The sequence below is a fragment of the Callorhinus ursinus genome, unplaced genomic scaffold, assembly GCF_003265705.2.
Source record: "Callorhinus ursinus isolate GAN/ISIS: 27379988/994484 unplaced genomic scaffold, GSC_fseal_2.0 scaffold12, whole genome shotgun sequence".
In the NCBI taxonomy this organism is placed as follows: Eukaryota; Metazoa; Chordata; class Mammalia; order Carnivora; family Otariidae; genus Callorhinus; species Callorhinus ursinus.
Genome location: NW_027397074.1, coordinates 70,177,806 through 70,200,939, shown reverse-complemented (window position 1 = coordinate 70,200,939; position 23,134 = coordinate 70,177,806). Strand labels below are relative to the sequence as shown.

The 23,134-nt window shown below is 42.3% G+C and overlaps 1 protein-coding gene across 2 annotated transcripts in view; it reads right to left on the bottom strand.

The window, feature by feature from the left end:
* The window catches only part of MKLN1 (muskelin 1), a 186,075-nt gene extending 163,571 nt beyond the window's left edge, over positions 1 to 22,504 (bottom strand). Inside the window, exon 1 of one of the 2 annotated variants that reach the window (XM_073899209.1) lies at positions 22,482 to 22,504. In XM_073899209.1, the coding sequence (XP_073755310.1) occupies positions 22,482 to 22,489 (8 nt within the window). In that variant the 5' untranslated portion in view covers positions 22,490 to 22,504. Of the gene's footprint in view, positions 1 to 252; positions 407 to 22,481 lie in introns of those variants that run through there. The other variant, XM_025854921.2, reaches the window with a different exon arrangement.
* Positions 22,505 to 23,134: the final 630 nt, after the last annotated feature.

The following is a 23,134-nucleotide window of genomic DNA, read 5'->3' as shown; positions in this document are numbered from 1 at the left end:
CTACGCGCTCCGGGTCCGCGGCACACCTCACCCCTTTCCCCCGGACCCCGCTCTCCGGACCCTAACCCCTCATTAAGACGGGGGGTAGGGAGGGCAAAGCTCTCCGCGGCTGGACTGAGACTCGGGAGGCCAGGCGTCCCCCTACCAGGCCCCGCCTGGGCCTCTCGGCTCGACTGCCCTCCACAGCCCCCCTGGCCCAGCCGTGCTTATGCCGAAGAGTAGGGCAGCACGAGCCCAGGGCCCAGCACTTACTCGGGAAGGTAAGTGGAGGAGAAGGAGCTCCACTTGTGTAGCGCATAGGGGAGAAGCCGGCACTCGGGCGCCGCAGCGACAGCCCCGCCAGCCGCCATCTTGTCAGCACCGAAGCGGCCGCCACCGACCGCCGGCCGCGCCGGGAGGAGGGGAGGGGCGTGGCCTGTTCTTAAAGGGGCCGCGGCCCACCGGGCCGTGTGCTCTCCCCTTCTGGGGTCTTGCTGGCTTTGTGCGCGGATACTCGGGCTCTCCTAGAGTTTCCGTCGCCTAATGCTCCTTAATACCCCGACCGAAATTGAGATGGACTGTGAGCACCTGAGGGCTGTCCTGGGAGGCGTGGAGGGGAGTGGCGTAAAGGACTTTTCTTACAAGCTGAGGTAAGCCAAGAATGTTATGAAAAGAAATAAATTGTAGTTAGGAGCCAGGAAGGGAAATTGAGAAGACGGACTTGGGAGAAGGGACGTCTTTGCGACTTCGGAAACCGCTGCCCTCACCGAAAGGGAGCTGGCGTGGAAGAGCTACCATCCTTTCCCTCTGCGGCCGTCCTGGTTTTAAATGTCTTGCCCCGCGTTCCCGAGTCACATGGAGACAGGAAAAGGAAATGCTCCTGTGTCCTCTCACCGTGTTCTGTTTGCAGTTTGTGAGATGCCCTTCCTTGTAATTGCGAGTCCTCTCACACCAGTCCGTGCAATAGGCTTGCTCAGTCATGATATTCACCCACAGACCAGAAAAAAACCTTAAGGGGTTGGGGAAGCCGTGTGTCATGGTTTTTTCCAGTTGTTAAATCTGCCTGCTTTTAGCTCGGGCAGAAATTTCGCCCAAAATTTCAGGCAGAACAGAGTTGTGAGAAAAAGACCAGAGAGGGAGTAACAACCCCCGTGCTCTGAATGCCATAGGGGCATCACACCAGCTTCTTATCAAAAAAGAAACATTTGCTCCAAATATCTGGCAGCTTTAGATAATGCTCCCATCAGGGACCTGTTTGTCAGGGTTATGCATGCTTAGTTCTTGGCTTAGCCACTGCGATTACCCAAGTATTCCTCACTCACTAGAAAAGGTTCTACCCCGAAAAGCCGTGACAGTGTCTTCATCTTGTCCTGCCCCATGGAAAAACTCATGCAAAGAGTTTCTCAGTGAATGACCAAGTGAGTTGAAACACCTCAGTAGTAGTCTCTTCCTGTTACACTCATTAACTGTCCTGACCTATTACCATAGAGGAAAACTTTGTAGTGGCCTTTGCTAGCATATCAGACCAAGAATGCCAAAAAGGGGGCGCCTGGCTGGCTCAGTCAGTAAAGCATTCCACTCTTGATCTTGGGGTTGTGAGTTCGAGCCCCACATTGGGTATAGAGATTACTTAAAAAAAAAAAAAAAAAAAAAACTTTGAAAAAAAGAATGCCCCAAAGAAGGCCACAATATATTAACTTCTAAAATCACATGCACTTTGGGTGTTGCAGCATGTTGGAAAAATATTTGTTCCTTGAGGGAATGCTATATGACCCCAGTGACTTGATTTGGGAGTCTAGAGACAGGGGGAGAGGCCAGAGAAGGTTAGTCCCAAAGATGCTTAGTGGTTAACTTTGGGGAAAAGAGATACTTTTAAGGGGAAAGGATTAAGATGGTGACTCAGTTCAATTAGTTAGGGGCCCCAAATTTGCTAACTACACCTCTTACCCTAATGTAAGTAGAGTCTTTGTTCTTTTCCAGACATAGAGTTATGGTTTCTGAGTGACCCTTTTATTTTTTTTAAAGAATTTATTTATTTATTTGAGAGGGTGGGGATGAGGGGCAGAGGGAGAGGGAGAAAGAGAATCTCAAGCAGACTCCATGCCAAGTGCATAGCCAGTCATGGGGCTCAATCTCATGACCCAGAGATCATGACCTGAGCCAAAATCAAGAGTTGAATGCTCAATCAACTGAGCCAGCCAGGCGCCCCCTGAGTGATCCTTTTAAAAAACAGATATAAGCCAGTTCTTCCTGAGATGACTTTCAGTGACTTTCTATTCCATTTAAGTAATATGAAGCTCCTTTAGCAGAGGCCTTTCATATCCTGCCTTGATTACCTCTTCAGCCTTCTCTCTTCTTTCCCCCTTACAAGTTTTACTCCTCCCAAACTAAACTAACACACTGAATTGGCTCCTATAAGTTCTGTGCTCTCTCTGGCCTCCAAGGTTAGTCTAAGCCAAGCCAGAAGTATTCTCTACCATTACTCACCTGGCTAACTCCTGCTCATTTTTCAGATCATTTCATTCTGGAAAATCATTCCTCATCACCTATTTTGAGGTTAGGTGCCATTTTCTGTGTTTCCCTTGGCACCCTTAGTTTCCCTCCTTATCTTAGCAAATATCACAATATATTTTAATTTCCTCTTTTTTTCCTATTCTCTCTCCCTAAACTATAACTCCCATGCAGGTAGGAGTTATGCATATCTTGTTCACAGTTGTATCCTCAGTCCTATGAGAATGTCTAGTACATAGTAGGTGCTCAATAAATATTTATTGAAGAATGAATAAATTACACTAAAAGGGAACTTGGGTTGCAAAGGAAAGAGAATGCCAGAACTTCTCAGACAGCAAACATGTATCCCTATTAAAAAAAAAAAAAAAAGATTTATTAAAAGGCTGTGATATACCAGGCTTTGTCTAGGTGCTAGGAAGACAGGGATAAACAAATAAGCCAGATGAGGGCCCTGCTTTCATGGAGCTTATATTCTGATAGGGTAACATATAATAAATAAAGTCAATTGGATCATTTTAGTCTGTGCATTTAGAGTACTAATAAAAGACTACACTGGAGTAATATTTAGATTGGATGGTAAAAGAAACTTCTCTAAGAAGGTAATAGTTAAGCTAATAACCTATACAGTAAGAAAATGCCAGGCATACAAAGGCTGGATAAAAAACATTCTAGGCAGAGAGAATAAATAAGTGCAATGGGGCCGGAGACCAGAAAGGGGTTGGTGTGTTCAAAGAATAGAAAGCGTAGCTGGAGCCTAGTGATGGGGGAGAGTGGAGTCAGGAAAGTAGGGCCCTAACAGCTGTGGTAAGGAACCATGACGTGGAACTGTGAAGAAGAGACCTGTGCAGGGGCTGAAGTCAAGGAGCAGCGTGATCCATTTTAGTGAGTCGGAGAGAAGGAAGAGTTGAAGTGAGAAGACTTGACAGGAGATTATTATAGTAGCCATGCAAGAAATGATGGTGGCTCGGATTAGCAGAGGAGATGGAGAATAGAGGTTGAATTAGGACATATTTTAGAAGTAAAGCCAACTAGACTTGCTGAGGGAGGGAAGGCAGACAGACAAGGAAGGAATCTAGGATAATTCCTGGGCTTGGGATTTGCATCACTGGGTAGATAGTGATGCTTTTATTGGGAGGGGAAGATTTAGGGTTAGAACAGTTTCAAGGTAGAAGGAATCAAGAATTCTGAATTCAGACATTCAAATGGCCAAGAGACACATGAAAAGATGCTCAGCACCACTAATCATCAGGGAAATGCAAGTCAAAACCACAATGAGCTATCCCCAAACACCAGTCAGTATGACTGGTATCAAAAAGACAAGAAATAGTATGTGTTCTCAGGGATGTGTAGAAAAGGAAACCCTCGTGCATGGTTGGTGGGAATGTAAATTGGTACAACCGCTGTAGGGAAACAGTGTGGATGTTCCTCAGAAAATTAAAAATAGAAGTATCATATGATCCAGTAATTCCACCACTGGGTATATGTCCAAGGAAAATGAAAACACTAATTTGAAAAGATACATGGGGTGCCTGGCTGGCTCAGTCGGTAGAGCATGTGACTCTAGAGCTCAGGGTCATGCGTTCAACCCCACGTTGGGTGTAGAGCTTACTTAAAAAAAAAAAAACGAAAAGATATATGCACCCCTATGTTTATTGCAGCATTATTTAAATAGCCAAGAAATGGAAGCAGCCCAGGTGTCCACTGATAACGTGAAGGAATGAAGAAGATGTGGTATATACATATATAAAAGAGTGAAATCTTGCTATTTGCAACAACATTGGTGGACCTAGAGGGTATTATGCTAAGTGAAATAAGTCAGAGGAAGACAAATACTGTAGGATTTCACTTATATGTGAAATCTGAAAAACAAAACAAATGAACAAACAAGCTAACAACAACAAAAAAAACCCAACACTCTTAAATAACCAAACTGGTGACCAGAGGGGAGGTTGGTGAGGGGATGGGTGAAATGGGTAAATAGGATTCTTTTCTTACAAAAGAAGGAAAAAAAAAAAAAAAGGAATTCTGACATCAATGTACTGTGTAGGGGATGCCTAGTGGCTATCAAAGTAGAATTGCCAAGGATGTAACATGGAGAATCTATATTGATCAGAGTCTTACATCCAGTCACCTTTTAGGCATTTGGCTTTCTTTTCATCGAACCATCTAGTGGTTGCTTATTTTGTCTCAGGCACTGATTGCTGAGTCAATAAATTTTTCTCTGAATAGCAGAGTCACTAGCTCCAGGTATAGCAGCTCTAGATAGAAGAAACCATTGGTGTCAGCCTTTTGAAGAAGATGATATAGGGGTACAAGAATAGCCTATGGAAAGAAGCCTAGAGTATGTGTTGAAAATCTTAGTTTTGTTCCTAGGTCTGGTACCTTTCTAGCCATGAGACCTCGGGAAAGTCGCCTAACTTCTCCGAGTCTCATTTTCCACCCTATAGAGTGAATTGAATCAAATCTATCCTGTCTACTACACAAGGGGGTTGTGAAGATCAGGTGAAGGAAGAGAACAATTATTGAGTGCCTAGCTTCTTTACTATGAACGATGTAAGTTCTCATTTCATTCTCAGAGAAACTCTGAGATATAAATATTATTATTCCCCTTTCACAAATGAGAAAAATAAGACTCAGAAATGTTAAGTACTTGTCTTTGGTTTGCTTCTTCACATGTGTGGGACAGAAGAGAGTGAGGTGGGGCTATTCCTTCCCCTGACTTCCTGCCTGTAAGGTCACTCGGGACTGACTGGCCCTTTTGACCAAAGGTCACAAGTCCTCTTCCCAAGTGGTCTCTCTACACAGCTCTCTGGTTCTGGGTTCCAGTAACCGCTCCCACTCCTTGCTTTCTGTGGTTCCCTGGTGTGTTCTCACACTTTTATAAATAGTCCCTTTATTAAACATTGCCCAACTTGAGAATGCCATCTGTTTCCAGCTGGGACCTTCACTGATAGAATAACTTATCCGAGGAGGTGTAGCTAGTCAGTAACAGAGCCAGAATCTCTTTGGTTTGAAAGCTGGTCCTGTTTGATCACATCCCATTCTTCTCAAGTAGGAAGAAACATAGTCAACTGTAAAGTACTATTCAGATATAAGATGTTGTCACATAAAAAAGACCACCAATGGGCGCCTGGGTGGCTTAGTCGTTAAGCGTCTGCCTTCGGCTCAGGTCATGATCCCAGGGTCCTGGGATCGAGCCCCGCATCGGGCTCCCTGCTCAGCGGGAAGCCTGCTTCTCCCTCTCCCACTTCCCCTGCTTGTGTTCCCTCTCTCGCTGTCTCTCTCCCTCTCTGTCAAATAAATAAATAAAATCTTTAAAAAAAAGACCACCACGAGTTAGAAAGCAAAACAAATTTGGCTGATTTATTTCCAGGCAAAGGAACACACTAGGCTAAGAGGGAAAAGAAGGTGTTTTTAATTGTAAGGAAAGGGTTTCATGATTGTTATGTTCACTAAAGATTAAAATATACCCTCTAAATGAGCTGGAATAAATCAACAGCTCTGTACATGACTGGTTAAAGCAAGCCTCATACATCAGTGGTCAGGAAAAAAATAAATCTTCAGATAGGTTCTGTAAGGGTCTTACTTTAGCTGACCCGAGGTCGGGCAAAGTTCATGGTTTGTTTAACCATTTTAGGTGTTGAGTAAAGTAGAAGCACAATACAGTATACAGTGTGCTATCTCCTAGGCAAGCTCTGCTGTAAATGGAAGAATTTCCTCTTACAATATTATACAACAGATGAAGAAACTAATACCCAAATATGTTAGATGTCATGTCCAAGGTCATTTACACAGCTGGCCTTTTGCAGATCGGAATCCATAAGCCAAGTACCTGATTCTCAATGACTTTTTTCCTCATGTATTTAATGGTAACTTTTTAGGACTACGCCTACATTATTCTTCTTTATATCATCCATAACTAGCACATAGTAGATACTCAGATATTTCCTGAACTGTATCTCTTATAGCCTCCTGAATTTTTTCTCACTAATTGTCTTAGGCAATTAAGCCTGCTATAACAAAAATACCATAAACTTTGTGGCTTAAATAACAAAACACTTATTTTTCACAGTTCTGGAGGCTGGGAAGTCCAAAATCAAGGTGCTAGTAGATTCAGTATCTGATGAGGGACCTCCTCCTGATTTGCAGACATCTACCTTCGTGCTTCTGCTCCTGGCCCCTCAAAATGCATGTCCTTCTCACAGGCAAAATACATTCATTTCATCCCAATAGCTCCAAAATCTTATCTCATTCCAGCATAAAGTCCGAAGTCTTATCCAAATATCATCTCAATCAGGTATGGATGAGACTCTTCCTGAGGCAGAACTCCTCTCCAGCTATGAACCAGTGAAACCAAGTAAGTTAAGTGCTTGCACAGTACAGTGGTAGGACAGGCATAAGATAGACATTCCCATTCCAAAAGGAAGAAATGAGAGAGGAAGGAGGGATGAGTCCCATGAAAGCAAGGCAAACTCCATGAAATCCCAAAGCCTGAGAATAATCCCCTTTGACTCTTTGCTCTGCCTTTAGTACTGCCTTTTTTACCCCCTGGGATGGTGGCCTTGCCAGAGACCCCCCCCCCGCCCCCACAGGGCTCTGGGTAGGCCTGTCCCAGAGCTGTGGTGGAAGCCATCTGGTCTGTTGTAATAGAGGTGATCGCTTCCTCTTTTGAAACCCTGATGGCCCCTCTGATCTCTGAATTGTTTTCAGGGTCATTCTTTCCCTGTCTTGAAGAATAGCTTATATTCCAACCAAACAGCTCTGTGGTCCTGGTCCTGTAAAATCCAAGACATCCAACAGCCTTTCTTCATTCCATCTATATCCATCCCCTTCAGTTCACACTGGAGTATCCTTGCTGAGGTGGCTGATTAGGTCCGTGGTTCATATCCACACTAATCTCCTTATCAAATGGTCAGCCAGCTATACCTTTAGTGTTCTCTTCAAACATGCTTTCTCATTTTTTGTAATGTGGAGAGGCTTAGAATTTTCCAAATCTTTAAATTCTGGTTCCTTTTTGCATAACAGTTCCATCATCAGTTCATATCTCTCTTATCTCATTTTACTACAAGCAGTCAGGAAGAACCAAGCCACTTCTTCAACACTTTGTTTAGAAATCTCAGCTAGATACCAATTTCATCACTTGCAGGTTCTACCTTCACAGAACACAAGAACAAAAACACAAATCAGCCAAATTCTTTGCCACTATTTGACAAAGATTGCCTTTCCTCCAGTCTCCAATAACATGTTCCTCATTTCTGTCTGAGAGTAGAATGGCCTTTACTGTCCGTATCTCTAGCAACATTCCATTCATATATTCTCTTAAAAAATGGAAGGCATTCTCTCCAGCTTTCTTCCTTCTGAGCTCTCTCCAGAATCGCCTTTGGTAGTCCCTTCACAGCAATATTGAGTTCTTCCAGCATGTCCCCCCTAAACATGCCCACTTCTGTGTACCGATTTTTGTCTTAGTTAGCTTGGGCTACTGTAACAACAATATGATAGACTATGTGGATTAAATAGCTATTAACCTTAAAAATAAAAGTACTTTGCCAGCAAAAAATCGATTTATTCAGAAATAGAGAATTTCAATTCAGGACATGCAAGCTACAGCAAAACCATAGGCAAGTCCAACAACAGGCAAAGGAGAGGGATGTTATTTAGTTGAAGAAGAAGGAAGTTGGGAGGCATTGTTTTGAATGAAAGTCCATTGGAGAAAAGAAAGAGTTGGGGTTGATGACTTCTCATTAGCTGAGTTGAAGAGGAAGTCAATGTCTTGTAGGAGATACAATGTACTTCTTTTCCCTGTTGGGGCCTGTAATTGATGATTCTTTCCTGGTGATGATTCTTCTGTTGGAGCCCATAATTGACACTTCTGTTGGGAAGAGTGTAACTGACAATTCTTCCTGTAACTGACATTGAGTGGTATGTCTGTCCTCTTTAGTGAGGTTTTCCTTTATTGATTTTCACACAACAAACATTTTTTTCTCACACTTAGAGTCTTGAAGTCCAAACTCAAGGCACCAGTAGATTTGGTGTCTACAGCCTTATTCCTGTTTGCAGATGGTGGCCTTCTTGCTGTATGGATGAGAGAAGATCTCTGGTCTCATCCCCTTTGTAAGGGCACTAGTCCCATCAGGAAGCTCCACCTTCATGATTTCATCAAAATATAATCACCTTCGAAAGGCCCCACCTTCTAAAACCATCAGATTGGGGAGTAGGGCCTTCAGCATATGAATTTGAAGAAAACACAAACATTCAATCCATAGCACTAATGTATGATTATATTTTTTAAAAATTAAAGGAGTTTGCTTAGGGACCATCTGAAGACTGGAAAGTATTAAAGGCATGGGGGCTATCCATCCATTTTTGGTTAGTAAATGAAGAAAATCATCATGGGGATTAGAATTTGCCCCATAATAATTCCCACTGAGCATTTCTTGCATACCAGGAATATGCATGCATTATCTCAGTGAATGAGCAGCCCTGCCAGTAAACTCAAGAGATTCTTGGAGGTCAAGATTCGCCAAACCCACATGTGCCCTATTATACAAGTCTCAAATGTACACATTCAGGATTCAGAAGGCCAAGGGAAATATGTGATGTATTCCTAAGACTAATGGTTCTGCCTCCATCTTGCTTCTGTTCTCTCATGGTTGCCGTATTAACTCATTACAACTTTGCTATTGTTGTGGAATCATTTCTTTGGGCACAACACTGCCAAAAGGAGTGGGTGAAAAGCAAATACCAGCACTTTGTAAATAAGGGGATATCCCCTTTATTTTTTAGGACAAAGGAACTTGAGCCAGCCCCAGTGGGGCCTCTGCGCAGGTCCCAGGTGAACGGTGAGACTAGCTTCAGGTGTGACACTCAGGTCCGTCTGCTCCCAGGAGATGGCAGCAGCAGCCACCACAGCCTCCGCTGGCTGGCCATAGCAGAATTCCTCCTTTTGCCTGTTGGCATCCAAGCCTAGAAATTCCTGGTATTAGAGACCGCTTTATCCCTCCCTTGGTTCGCTGAGCTTGGTTGGAGCTGAGATACAGAGAGTGCAGGAACTGGCACTGGTTCGTCATCTCATAAGTGCCTACTTTTTTTTTTTTTTTTTTGTAAACATTTTGGTCTGAACTGTGACCCTGAAGCATGTACGAAGGAGGACCAGGAAGTCTCTGGCCAGGGAAAAGAGCTTCAAAAAGAAATAAATACAGTTGACCCTTGAAGCCGGGTTAGGGGCACCAACCTCCCTCCCCACCTTCATGCCGTCAAAAATCCACATATAACTTTTGACTCCCTTAAAGCTGATCTACATATATCTCACTGTTGACTGGAAGCCATACTGATTGCATAAACAGTCAATTAACCCGCATTTTGTATGTGTATTATATGCTATATTCTTACACTAAAGTAAGCTAGAAAAAGAAAACACTATTAAAATCACAGGAAGAGAAAATACATTCACAGTACTGTACTGTATTTCTTAGAAAAAAAAAAGTCCACATATTAGTGGACCGATGCAGTTCAAACCCGTGTTATTTCAGGGTCAACGGTAGTAACTTAAACACTTAACATCCACACAGGCATAAATGCAGAGGACCCCAGCTCACAGTTTGGTGCCACACCAGGAATATAGATTCTCCACCCAGCCTCCCAGATACCAGCCAGCTGACCTTGTCCCGGGTTCTGTCAGAGCTGCAATTTCCTCATCCACCTAGTATGGACTCAGTGATGTAAAGTCCCTAGTAATTCTTAAATTATGAGTTACTGTACTTTTGTTTTCTGGATTAAGTAAGGCTGGGCCTTTATGAGTTACTGTACTTTCATTTTCTGGATTAAGTAACTGGGCCTTCACCCTTTCAGAATTTTAAAAATCCCAGACACAACAAGTGCTACAGGATCCAAGCTGATCCCAGGTGAGCACATACCCTGGTTCAGTGAGCACTGCCAGCTGCTGAGGAGGTGGGCAGGACTCCCAGGAAATGTCTGAACACCACACAGCTGTGGAGGAACTGTCGACTGCTGGGGGTTGCTTTGCAAATTACCACATCTAAATGAGGCAGACAAAATAATATTCCAAAAAGCAATTACCACTGACTCCTAGTGTATTTGGAAACCAGAAGTCCTTTTGGGAAAAGTGAAATTGGCTCACAAAAAATTATCCCACCCCTCGGGGTAGAAATGTTTGAGGTTTAGGGGATTCTTAAGTCAGGAACTGTCAGTGCTTCTGTCCCACTGTCATGGTCAGGGGCTCAACCTGGTTTTTGTGAAGGAGAAAATGGAAGGAGCTCCTCTCATTTCCTCCCTTCTTCATCCAGCTTGCTCTCACCTTCATTGCCTGGATGGCTTCAACTTTCATCCATTCATTCAGTAAATACTTGCTGGACACCTACTATGTGCCAGGTACTGGGAATATACCTAGCTTTAAGGAGTTCACAGTCAACTTGTCAGATATTAAATGGGTTAAATATACAAAGTAGCCGGAAAGGATTAGCATATAAATATAAAATATAAAGTAACAATAGTGGCCATAGTGGCAGTTAGCAGAAGCATTGGCTCTATAAGGCCACAGGCCAAATATCTTTTCTAATTCAAGCTATACCCAGAATAGAGTAGAATCATCTGGAGTAGGCCTACAGGTATCAGCCCCTGTGGGTCTGTCGAGGCAACCATTCTTTCCTGTTTCACATGAAAGTCATAGGAGACTCCCTGCCTGGGCTAGGAAACTTAAGCTCCAGAAAGCTACTTTAAATGGAAATATGTATATGTTACCTGACATGAAAGGATCACTGACTGGGGATAGCTTCTCCCTTTATGTTTTCTGCGTTAGAATATCAGCACAGGGGATGGTCAGGTTAAATAAGTTTCAGTGTCAACCGAAACAGAGGGAACTGCAGAATGACAGAAGTGGGAGAGCATAGTGACCGAGAATTCTAGATGGCTCTGCACTAGAAAAGAGAACCAGATCCAGCATGCAGAGCAGGTCAGAGAGTAAGGCAACAGGGATATTGTGGGACAAGGGACTCAGCTGAGCTATTTATTTAGTACACAAACAAACAGAGAAGAAGCAAACCAGTTCTCCTGGTTCCCCAACAGCTCAGATCAATCTGAGGAGGTCAACTGAAGTTTGTCTTCAAAGAGACACCATATGGGGCGCCTGGGTGGCTCAGTTGGTTAAGCGACTGCCTTCGGCTCAGGTCATGATCTTGGAGTCCCGGGATCGAGTCCCACATCGGGCTCCCTGCTCAGCAACCTGCTCAGCGGGGAGTCTTGTTTCTCCCTCTGACCCTCCTCCCACTTGTGCTCTCTATCTCTCATTCTCTCTCTCTCAAATAAATAAATAAAAAATCTTTAAAAAAACAAAAAAAGAGACACCATATGTCCTCATAATGTTGGAATTGGGCCAAATCGTGTCTCAAATGCAAATTTTTATAAAGACCTTTCTTATTTTGATAATTTTATTTTCTTCCTGTATATTTCCATATAAGCTCAAAATTATCTCCTCCCCCCCCCATCTCTACAACCAATTTCTGGCAATGTCAGTTACTAAACATATAGCACAAAGAGTGAGAAACTCTGGCCTTTGGTCTAATTTTATGCAATTTAATGTTCAGGTCATTGCTCTCAGAGCCCCCAAAATAACCAGCATTATACTGGGATTCTCTGGTGAGCACATTCAGAGAGATGCCTCTAAGCAGTGGTTCTCATTCTTGGCTGCATATTGGAATCCCATGAGAAACTTGTAAAAATCCCCATATCACATCCCCAAACAGTTACATATTAGGGGTGGCACTTAAGCATTGATATATTAATTTTAAGTATCTCAAAAGGTTTGTTTTTTTTTTCCCTTAAAATCATGGATGCTGCTTTATTTACCAAAGGACCTGGCCCGGGACTGGTTCCACCAGCCAGGCTTTTTAGTTCCTCAAAAGATTTCTATGTGCCACCAAGGTTGGGAACTTTCCCCCCTTATGTCTTAGCAGGAAGTTGTTGGTACCTGACAGCTAAGCTCCCCTTCTGCGTTTGGAATTTCTCCTGAGAAGTAAGCATCAAGAAACCAGATGCTGCAACGGCAGCTAGCTTGGACATCCACCTAGTTGTAAGATTTCCATTTCAACTTTCCCACCTTGTCCACCAGGTCTACAATTAAAATGACTTGGATACTTAAAGTTGTGAACAACAGTTAATCGGTATTTTAAAGAGAATTGGTAACAGGTGATGCTGGTGTAAACGCCACACTCTAGAGACCCCACATTCATCCTAAAAGCAAACAAAAACGCTTCTTTAAATCCCCCACACCGTGGGGGCGCCTGGGTGGCTCAGTTGGTTGAGTGTCCAACTCTTGGTTTTGGCTCAGGTCATGATCTCAGGGTTGTGGGATCTAGCCCCACGTTGGGCTCCGTGCTCAGTGCCGGGGTGGGATTTCTGATTGGGATTTTCTCTCTCTCTCTCCTTCTGCCCCTCTTATGCTCTCTCTCTCAAATAAATAAATAATTTTTCTTTAAAAAGAGAAATCCCCCACACTAAGTCTTTTTCCTCTCCTCCTTCTTTACCCATTTTTCTCTTCCTCTCATTCCTCTCTTCCTGTCTCCTGCAGCTGCTCTCCCACAGTATCAGTCTTTCTATCCTGTGCCTCTTACCCCTTGTTACTCTCTCATTCCCCTCTGCATCTGACTTGGCTTCTTTCACTCAGTCATCTCTCTCTAACCCACAACACATACCTCCCCTCTCTTTCATCTTTTCCACTTGCTTCTCCTTAATGGACTATACCATAGAACAAAAACATTGTCAGATATTTATTATTACTAAATAACGTATTTGTTGTTAACTTTAAAAGCAGATAAGTTCTGGGGCACCTGGCTGGCTCAGCCGGTAGAGTGTGCGACTCTTGATCTCGAGGTCATGAGTTCAAGCCCCACATTGGGCTGTTGGGCATAGAGATTACTTTAAATAAATAAATAAAAATAAAAGCAATTAAGTTCTGAAAATGCTGTATTTGTCTCTCCAAGGAGAAAAAAAACTTGCTCATAGTTAGCATTCTTTAAATACTAACTATAATAATTATTTTTCTTATAACTTCCTTTATTGGCCTTAGGTTACTTTTTTCATGTAGTTCAGTGACCCTCAATACAAAAATGGTTCTTTGTTCTTCAGTAACACCGACAACAGTAGCTGACATCACTATAAAAAGAGAAACAAGCTAAAAACGGTAGAGTGTATGCACCCTGAATTGCATATTCAGTTGCAAAATCATCATTATCATTATTATTGTAATTGCAGAGAGGAGGCATTTAAATAATTGTTCAAAGTATCTTCTTGAGGAAATAAGGAAATCAGGGCCAGCTGTCACAAACCAACCTACAATAATAATCCCGTATGTGCATCTTCAGTATGCATAGCAATGCTACAGTAACAAATTTGCGCATTCATCTAATGTCCTTAAACAACCTAAAAAATAACAAACCTTGATCAAATCCATTGTCTCATTTGGTAGTTGACTTGTGTTTTGTTTTGTTTTTTTAAGATTTTATTTTATTTATTTGACAGAGAGAGACACAGTGAGAGAGGGAACACAAGCAGGGGTAGTGGGAGAGGGAGAAGCGGACTCCCCGCTGAGCAGGGAGTCCAACGCGGGGCTCGATCCCAGGACCCTGGGACCATGACCTGAGCCGAAGGCAGACGCTTAACGACTGAGCCACCCAGGCGCCCCAGTTGACCTGTGTTTTTAAGCAGTGTCCCTGAACAATCTTCGAATCATAAGCCACCAAACACAAATTGCACCATTAATTCAATGACAAACTAGGGTGGGTGGGCCAGCATCCACCTGCTATGTTATGGCCACAAATCTGGGTATGCAAGTAGAATGAATATGGGGTAGATAGGTCAGCAGACAACTAAAACATATAGGAGAAATAGCCACAAAAATAGACATGTTATATTGACTGGAAAGTTGTAAACAAACGGGAACTGTGAGAAAAGGGGGAAGGTCTTGTTTTTAGTTTAGTGAAATCAGCCAAAAGTATTTGAGATTTTCTCTTCCCAATATACAGCTGTGAAATGACTAATAGGAATTAAGTGAGCCTGCACCAAGAACTGGATGTGCCACTTCACTGGGAACAGAAAATGTTCCCCTGATAGAGGCTGTCCTCTCAGATGAGTACCTTGGGTGTTTTAAAGAGTAGCTGCCAGATGCAGATATGGTGCATTTACAAAGAACAAGAATTATCCATGCATCTTTGCAAATTTCCCCATATCTTGGTACTTTTGGATCGGGTTTATGTCTTCAATTCCATGTCCCTGAAGAAACTCAGGAGAGAGGGAAGAAGGAAGAAGGAGGAAAAAAAAACCCTTCCTGTCCCACTGTTTTTTCCTTGCTGGGCTTCTGTTGCATTCTAGTAGGAGTCTTGTTGAAGACTTGGCCTGAGCAGTTTAAGAAAGGTGAGTGACCAATACTTAAGAAAGTTAGTAACTGCTCTGATCCAGCCTTCCCAGGTTCTAAAAATCATACAACTAGTTGTAATGGATCAATATTATTTGAATATTTGCATCACCAGCTAAAATCAAGTTTCCCACACACAGCCTTACCCTGTTTCAATAATTAAAATATTTTTTCTACGAAAGTATCAGAAGGGATACTGATTGACATTTTGAAAGATGTTTCAAGGCACAATCTGTATATTTTGTTTCATTGTAAAAGTAAGACACCACACCAACATAAAAATAAATTCAAACTTCAAAAAAGTTAACTATTATTATTATTTCTGTTAACTGTGTATTCTTTCCACGTAAGCATATATATATATATATATACTTACATACATACACACACACACACACACACCATTTTTGCACAAAGCAGACCATATAATATACAGTGCCCTGTTATGAGACAATAGAAAATATATATATATATTGGGGGTGCCTGGGTGGCTCAGTCGGTTAAGCATCCAACTCTTGATTTCAGCTCAGGTCGGGGTCTCAGAGTTTTGAGACTGAGCCCCAAGTCAGGCTCTGCCCTGGGCATGGAGCATGCTTAAGACTCTCTCCCTCTCCCCTGCTGCTCCCCCCCTCTACAAAAAGAGAAAAGAAAAGAAAAAATATAAACATAATTGTTTCCCTGAGTTCTGTGAGCTGTTTTAGCAAATAATCGAATCCAAAGGGTGGGAGGTCATAGGAACCTTTGATCTGTAGCCAAGTCAGACAGAAGTTGTGGATAACTTAGGGACCCACTACTTGAGATTGGCTACAGTTGCCACTTTAATGCACCAGGGTTTGATTTGAATTCCATGATGTCATATAGTACAGGTTAAAAAATTAGGTTTTACTATGAAAAGAGGAAACTTACAAAGTCAAAGTCATTAGGAGAAGGGAGGTCCCTGGCTGACCTGCTGGCCCCACAGAATGGTTTGTGTTCCAGGGAAGGGAACTCTTCCTCTCTTTTGATCTCTTTTTTATATAGAACCAGTAAGTGTGAGAGTAAGCCTTATCAGTGAAAGGAAGAATCACACTGTCTTGGCATCAGGCAGCCTGGACTTTAGTGCCAGCTATTTACCAGAGTTGTCTGGGAAACACATGAGCTGCCCAACATCTAGACTTTTGGGGCCATGGGATATTACACAAGTGAAGCCAGTGGTCCCATGGGAAGCGGAGCCTGGGGACAGTTCCTCAGGCTGAGAGAAGCCCCTTTCCTTAGCCTGCAACCCCTCCATACCTGGTTTGAGCTAGCTCATTGTCCAAGCAATGCAGAATGAGCACCCAGGTTCATTTAGAAGAAGCCTACTCTTTGTAGCACATTAAATTAGTTGAGTCAGGAAATGGAGATGAGGTTAACTTTTTTTACTCCCAACTCTTTATTTTTTAAAATTTTCAAACCCACAAAGGTCAAAAGAATGATACAATGAATGCCCTTATATTCTTCACCTAGATTCATCAATTGTTAACATTTTGTCATCTCTGTTGTGTCTCTTTCTATAAATACACATTTTTATGCATTGAAGTATTTGAAAGTAAATTGAATACTTTATGATGTGTCGCTCAAATAATTCAGCTTACACCTCCTAAGAATAAAGGCATCCTCCTATATAACTGCAATGCCATTTTCAGACCTAGGAAAATTAATGATATTTGATATCTTTAATTCCACATTTAAATTTCTGTAATTGTCCTAAATATCTTTTATGGCCATCTTTTTTTTTTTTTTTTTGGATCTAAGATATTAACAAGGTTCATACATTGCATTTGATTTTGTCTCTAGTCCAGGGCCCCAAGGTGAACATTCAGCTTTTCATTGTCATAACTGGGGGTGCTACTCGCATCTAGCGAATAGAGACAATGGATGCCTGCTAAGTATCCTACAATACACAGACAACCCCCCACAACAAAGATTAGCTGACCCAAAATGTCAGTGTTGAGATTGAAAAACGTTGTTCTAGTCTATCTAGAACAGTCTCCTCACTTTTTTGTTGTCGTTTTTCATGACACAGACTTGTAATGCCCAAGCTGGTTGGGATACAGAATGTTCCACACTTCAGGATTTTCTGATTTTTTTCATGATTAGTTTCCATTTGAACATATTTGGCAAGAATAGTACATAGATCATTGTAACGATTAGCTATTACTGCATACCAACCCACCCCCACACTCAGGGCCATTCTACCATTGACTAGGTAGTTCTGCTGATCTGGGCTGGGCTCAGCTGATTTTGGCTGGACTCATTAATGGATCTGTAGTCATTTGGCAGGTTGACTGGGGGCTGGCTGGTCTAGGATCCCAGGTCAATTGGGGTGATTGGGCTCAGCTCCATTCATCTCTCATGCTTAGCAGGCTAGCCCGGGCCTATTCTCATGGAAGAGGTAGGGTCCGAAAGAAAGTGGAAATATGTAACATCTATCAAGGCCTAGGCTTCGAACTGGCACTCTGTCACTTTAACTGCATTATATTAGCCGACAAAGATAACAAAGCCAGCCTGTATTCAAGTGGTAGAGAAATAAACTCTACCTCTTGATGGGGGTTGCTGCAAGGTCACATTGCAAGGGATGTAGATAGGGAGGGAAAGAATCTGGGCCTATTGCAATCAGTCTATCAAAGTGACATCATGTGCCTCTTACAGCATCATATCAGAAGGAATATGATGTCAGGTTGTCCCACTATTAGTGATGTTAAGTTGTGATACTTGATCAAGTATCCACCCTTTGGATATGTGGGGTGATGCTTTGGTACACTGCCATTGTTTTAGTTTCCTAGGGTTGTAACAAAGTACCCACAAATCCGGTGGCTAAAACAACAGAAATGTAATGTCTCATAGTTCTGAATGCAAGAAGTATTAAAACAATGTGTCGGCAGAACTCCCTCTGAAACTTTTAGGAGAGAATTCTTCCCTGCCTCCTCTAGCGTCTGGTAGCCCCAGACCTTCCTGGGCTTGCAACTGCCACACTTCAATTCAGCTTCCATATTCACATGGCATCCTCCCTGTGTCTCTATGTCTTCACGTGACCATCTTCTTGGAAGGACACCCGTCATACTGGATTAGAGTCCCATCCTATTCCAGGATGAGCTCATCTTAACAAATTACATCTGCAATGATCCTATTTCCAAATAAGATCACGTTCTAGGGTCCTGGGGGTAGGACTTCAGCATACTTTTCTGGGGAAACACAGCTCAACCCATAACACCCATCAACCCTTCACCCAAAGGTTTTATCCATCCACGTAGTCTTTGATTGAATGAGTTTATTACATTGGGGATTGCATAACAGTGTTTTTCTTAAACCTCATCATTTCTTCAACATTTATTAGCTGGCATTCTTCTGTAAAGAAGAAGGTTTCGTTTTCCTATTTCCTCCCCCATCTCTTCTCTCCTCCCCCACTTTTAGTCACTTTGAATGTGTGGCTTTTTCTTTGTATACAACCATCATTTTTATACAACCATACAAACAAAATTTTGGTGATCAGATTGTCTCAAATTTGACTAGCGAAAGTCCCTAAAGTCAACTCTTAATGAAAAAAGTACAAGTATTTAAGCATTTATTGAATTTAAAATTCTTCTTATTAATATGTAATGTGACTACTCCCACTAATCTATCCCATAGGACCAACTTCTGATGTCCCCATAAGTCAGGGCTTATATTTTCTCCCTGGGGAGGCTATGTGATTGTTCCCCATGGGAAAAGTCTCATCATCGTTCCTAAAGTACAGCCATTAAAAAAAAAAAATTAAAAAAAACCCCTGTCATTTATCAAGTATACTGTTTTACATATGTTATTTGAAATGTCATAATAAGTCTGTTTCTAAGTAATGTTACTATGTATTACAAATGAGAAATCAGAGGTTTAAAGTGAGATACTGGAAAGAGTAATGGATTTTGTAAACTGGTGGTTTGAATCCTGGCTTTTTCACCTATCAGGTATGTGATCGAGGGTCTCTGTAGGCGTAGGTTTGTTTATCTGTACTATAGCGATGAGGATACTTGCCTCTCAGCTCTGAGCCTGGCTGCTTACCTGACCTAGAGTGGGTGTCGATTAGTTCTCTCTTTCCATATCCTGATAACTTCTAGGTCATGTTGAATAAATGACAGTGCCACAGAGCCCTCTAGCAATTAATTAGGAGTCGATCAATTTCATTAATTTAGAGTATGCTCCCTAGGAATTAGAGATAGCTCAACCTAAGTGTTAGCTAAAATTCACCTTTAAATATCTTTGGGGAAAAAAGTTTCCTAATCCATTTCTTAAACAATATTGTGGGAAGGAGATCATACCTATTCAACTTAAGAGAACAACTTTTGGGGAGATCTTCTACATTTTACATGCATATTAGGAAGCTCGTTTACAAATCAGTCTTTACAATAGACTCAATTTGTTCATCTGAAAACAGTGTATTCATTCATCCCACAAATAGTATTGAGCAACTACCAAGTCCCATGCAATGTTCTAGGCACTTGGGATACATCAAAGAATAAAACAAATATTCCTGGGGCTCCTGGGTGGCTCAGTCACTTTAGCATCCAACTCTTGATTTTAGCTCAGGTCATGATCTCAGGGTCCCCTGGGCATGAAGCCTGGTTAAGATTTCCTCTCTCTCTCTCTCTTTACCCCCCTACCACTCAAGCGTTCTCTCCCTTTCTCTTTAAAAAAACAAAAAAACAAAACCACACAATCAGTAATGGCAATGCCATAATGATAAAAAACCAGCAACAATAAAACCCAGCTACATTTATTCTCCTAAGCGTTGAACTTACAGACCTACAAGTAAGTATAAGTTCAGATACTGAAAGGCAACTTTCAGAAATTCCTGAGAGAGTAACAGGAAAAGCCCAATATCCCTGCCCTTATTTACCTTTTAGTTGGGGGAGATAGGTAAAAAACAAATAAATCTGCAAATTTTATTTTATTTTTTTAAATATTTTATTTATTTAGGGCGCCTGGGTGGCTCAGTTGGTTAAGCGACTGCCTTCGGCTCAGGTCATGATCCTGGAGTCCCGGGATCGAGTCCCTCATTGGGCTCCCTGCTCAGCAGGGAGTCTGCTTCTCCCTCTGACCCTCTTCCCTCTCGTGCTCTCTATCTCTCATTCTCTCTCTCTCAAATAAATAAATAAATCTTTTTTAAAAAATTATTTATTTATTTATTTGACAGAGAGAGACACAGCGAGAGAGGGAACACAAGCAGGGGGAGTGGGAGAGGGAGAAGCAGGCTTCCTGCCGAGCAGGGAGCCCGATGTAGGGCTCAATCCCAGGACCCTGGGATTATGACTGAGCCGAAGGCAGACGCCCAACCGCCACCCAGGCGCCCCCAAATCTGCAAATTTTATACAGCATTAGAAGTAGGTAAGTGCTAATGAGAAAAAGAAACAATGTAGAGGTATACAGGAGGGCACTGCAATTTGAAATAGGCTTGTCATCATTTAAAAGGTGATATTTTTGAGCAGAGACCTAAAGGAGGTGAGCAAAGTGGTCAGGTGGCCATCTGGGAGAACAGCAAATACAAAGACCCTTGGGCAGGAGCGCGCTTGGCCTGCTGGAGGCACAGCGAGGAGGCTGTGTAGCTGGAGTGCGTGAAGGAGGGGAAGTGTTTTATTTATCTAACAAACACTTAGCTAGTCCTTGCTAGTGGCAGTATTTTAAGCACTTAAAAATATTAACTAATCCTCCCAACAACTATGTGAAGTGGATACTGTTGTTCTCTTTTTCCAGATGATAAAACTGAAGCACAAGAAGGTTAACAAACCACCCCCAAATGTAACTGTCAAATGACAGAGCTGGGGCTGTCTCTAGAGGCTCTAGGGGCTTTGTGGCACCAGAGGATGCCATATTGCCTCCTAGCAGTAAGAGATGGGGTCCGGTAGCGGGGGACCAGTTCCCATAGGTCATCAGAGGCCATTGATAAGGATTTGGGTTTTTGTTCTGAGTGATAGGGGTTTTGAAGAGAAGAGTGATAGGTGTTTGCTTCTGTTGTTCCAGAAATTTCCAAATCATTTACATGCTTTAAGTATTTAAAGTATCTGGCATTTCATATGCTTGTGCAAATTCAAAAGAATTTCAACTTCTGGGAAAAAAAACTTGATACGTGTAATCCAGAGATGATATCCCATCAAATACCATTTGTATAAAGAGGAATGTCTTCTGTTCTAAAGTCTTACAAGAACTTCTTGTAAGGACCTAGCAACACTTATGTATTTGGCTGTGCTTTCTTGGGGGCACCAAGGCAAAGTTTTGACCGAAAAACTTCATTTTCCTACTTCGAAGGGAGAAAAAAATGTATAGAGGCAAATGGACTATTTAAGATATGTCCTGTCTCCTACCAAAAATGATGGGTTAGTGGTGCTGCTTTCTTGGGGCTTAATATGTCAGCACCCTGTAGGGGGCCATCCACCTTCACTGGGTCTCCATGACTTCAAGTGTTGGAGTGATCCAGAGGCAGCTGCCCTTGAGAGGAATTAAAGGACTGAGGCGTGAGCCACCCACCTTGCTCCACAAGCACTTAGGACCAGTACTGACAGAGTCAGTCTGGAGAAGAGAAACCTGGGAAGGTTACAGTCATCCAGGAATGATATTAATGATCATAATTGCCAGTTTATTTAGCATTTACTGTATGCCAAGCATTGTGCCAAATGCTTCAGAAGCATGAACAATATAGTATCATCATCCCCATGTTATGGATAAAGAAACTAAGGCTTTAAGAGATAAAGTTAAATTGCCCAATATCAGGGTGCCTGGGTGGCTCAGTCAGTTAAGCATCTGCTTTTCTCTTAGGTCATGATCCCTGTCAGGCTCCCTGCTCAGTGGGGAGTCTGCTTCTCCCTCCCTCTTCCTCTGCCCCTCCCCCACCCACTCTTGCTCTCTCTTTCTCTCAAATAAATGAATAAAATTTTTAAAAAATTGCCCAAGATCATACACAGCTGCAATGTAGCACAGCTCTGCCTGTCTCCAAACCCATGTTCCTCCTTTATTCTATGCTGTCTGGGAATATAATTCTCTATGGATATTCCTTCTATAACTCTCAAAACACAGTCTTTCTGGAAGTAGTTCCAGTTCCAAATTTCCAACTGCCTTTTGGACATACCTGCAAGTTTCAGCCATATCCTTCCTTCTAATGTTGAGTATACCGGACACGTCTTAATGTGCCTCATCAGTTTCTCTGGTCATCATTTCCTTGCTTACTCTGTCTCTGCCACTGCTGCAGCTGACCTGCTTTCCTTGGGCCCAGGTAGGCCCGCAACCTAAGACTGGACTTACTTGCCACTTTCCCGGCCTCCTCCCCACCTTGACTGCCACCAAGTGACCAGGCTCACCAGCTTCACACCATGAATTTCTGGCTTCTCTCTCTACCCCCAACCAGGATTAAAGGCCATACTAGAGAGCATGTGGCTTGCTGAGAGACTAACAATGGGACCATATTACATAACCTAAAAGTGTGAGGAGAGTAACTCCTGGTGTGGTGAATCTTGATCTGTGGTTAAATGGGAGGGAACCACAAAGATGGATTCCTTTTCCTTTCTCCCTCCCAAGCACTCACCTGAGCATGGTTTCACCATATAGCATCTGGAGGTATTCCACACGGACATGCCGGCATACCTACTGTCTCTGCAGATTATTCGGGCATCATCTTGCATCGCTTCCCGGCTTTCTCTGTCTCCCTTCCCTTTTTCTCTCACTCTTACTGCCCTGGGATTGTAGCTCCTAAATAAAACATGAGCGTTAATTCTGGGTTTGAGTTCTATTTTCTGTAAAACATAGGCTAAGATTTTCAGGCTCCATTTCTCTAAATGGAACCACCACTTCCTAAATTCTCTTGGCCCAAAGCCAAGAGGCCAAGAGTGTATTCTGGAAGTTAATCATAGCTGATAATAAATTTCAGTATTATCACTATAACTGATAAAATTCGTATATTACCTCCAAAAAGGTACAGTTTATCTGGATGTAAATAAAAATATTTAAAAGAATCCTTGGCAATAAAAAGACTCTGAATAAATAGCTCAAAACTAGCCTTAATCCTAAACTGGACAACAGAAATTCCTCTGGATTTTGATAACTGCCTGAAAGCATCAGACTATCTGCCACATCTATAACCCCCTCGGGGTTTCTAATAGACAGGAAACCAAATTATTTATCAACTTATTCTGCCATTCCAAACAAAACCATTTGTTCCAGGAGCAGATACCTAACCTG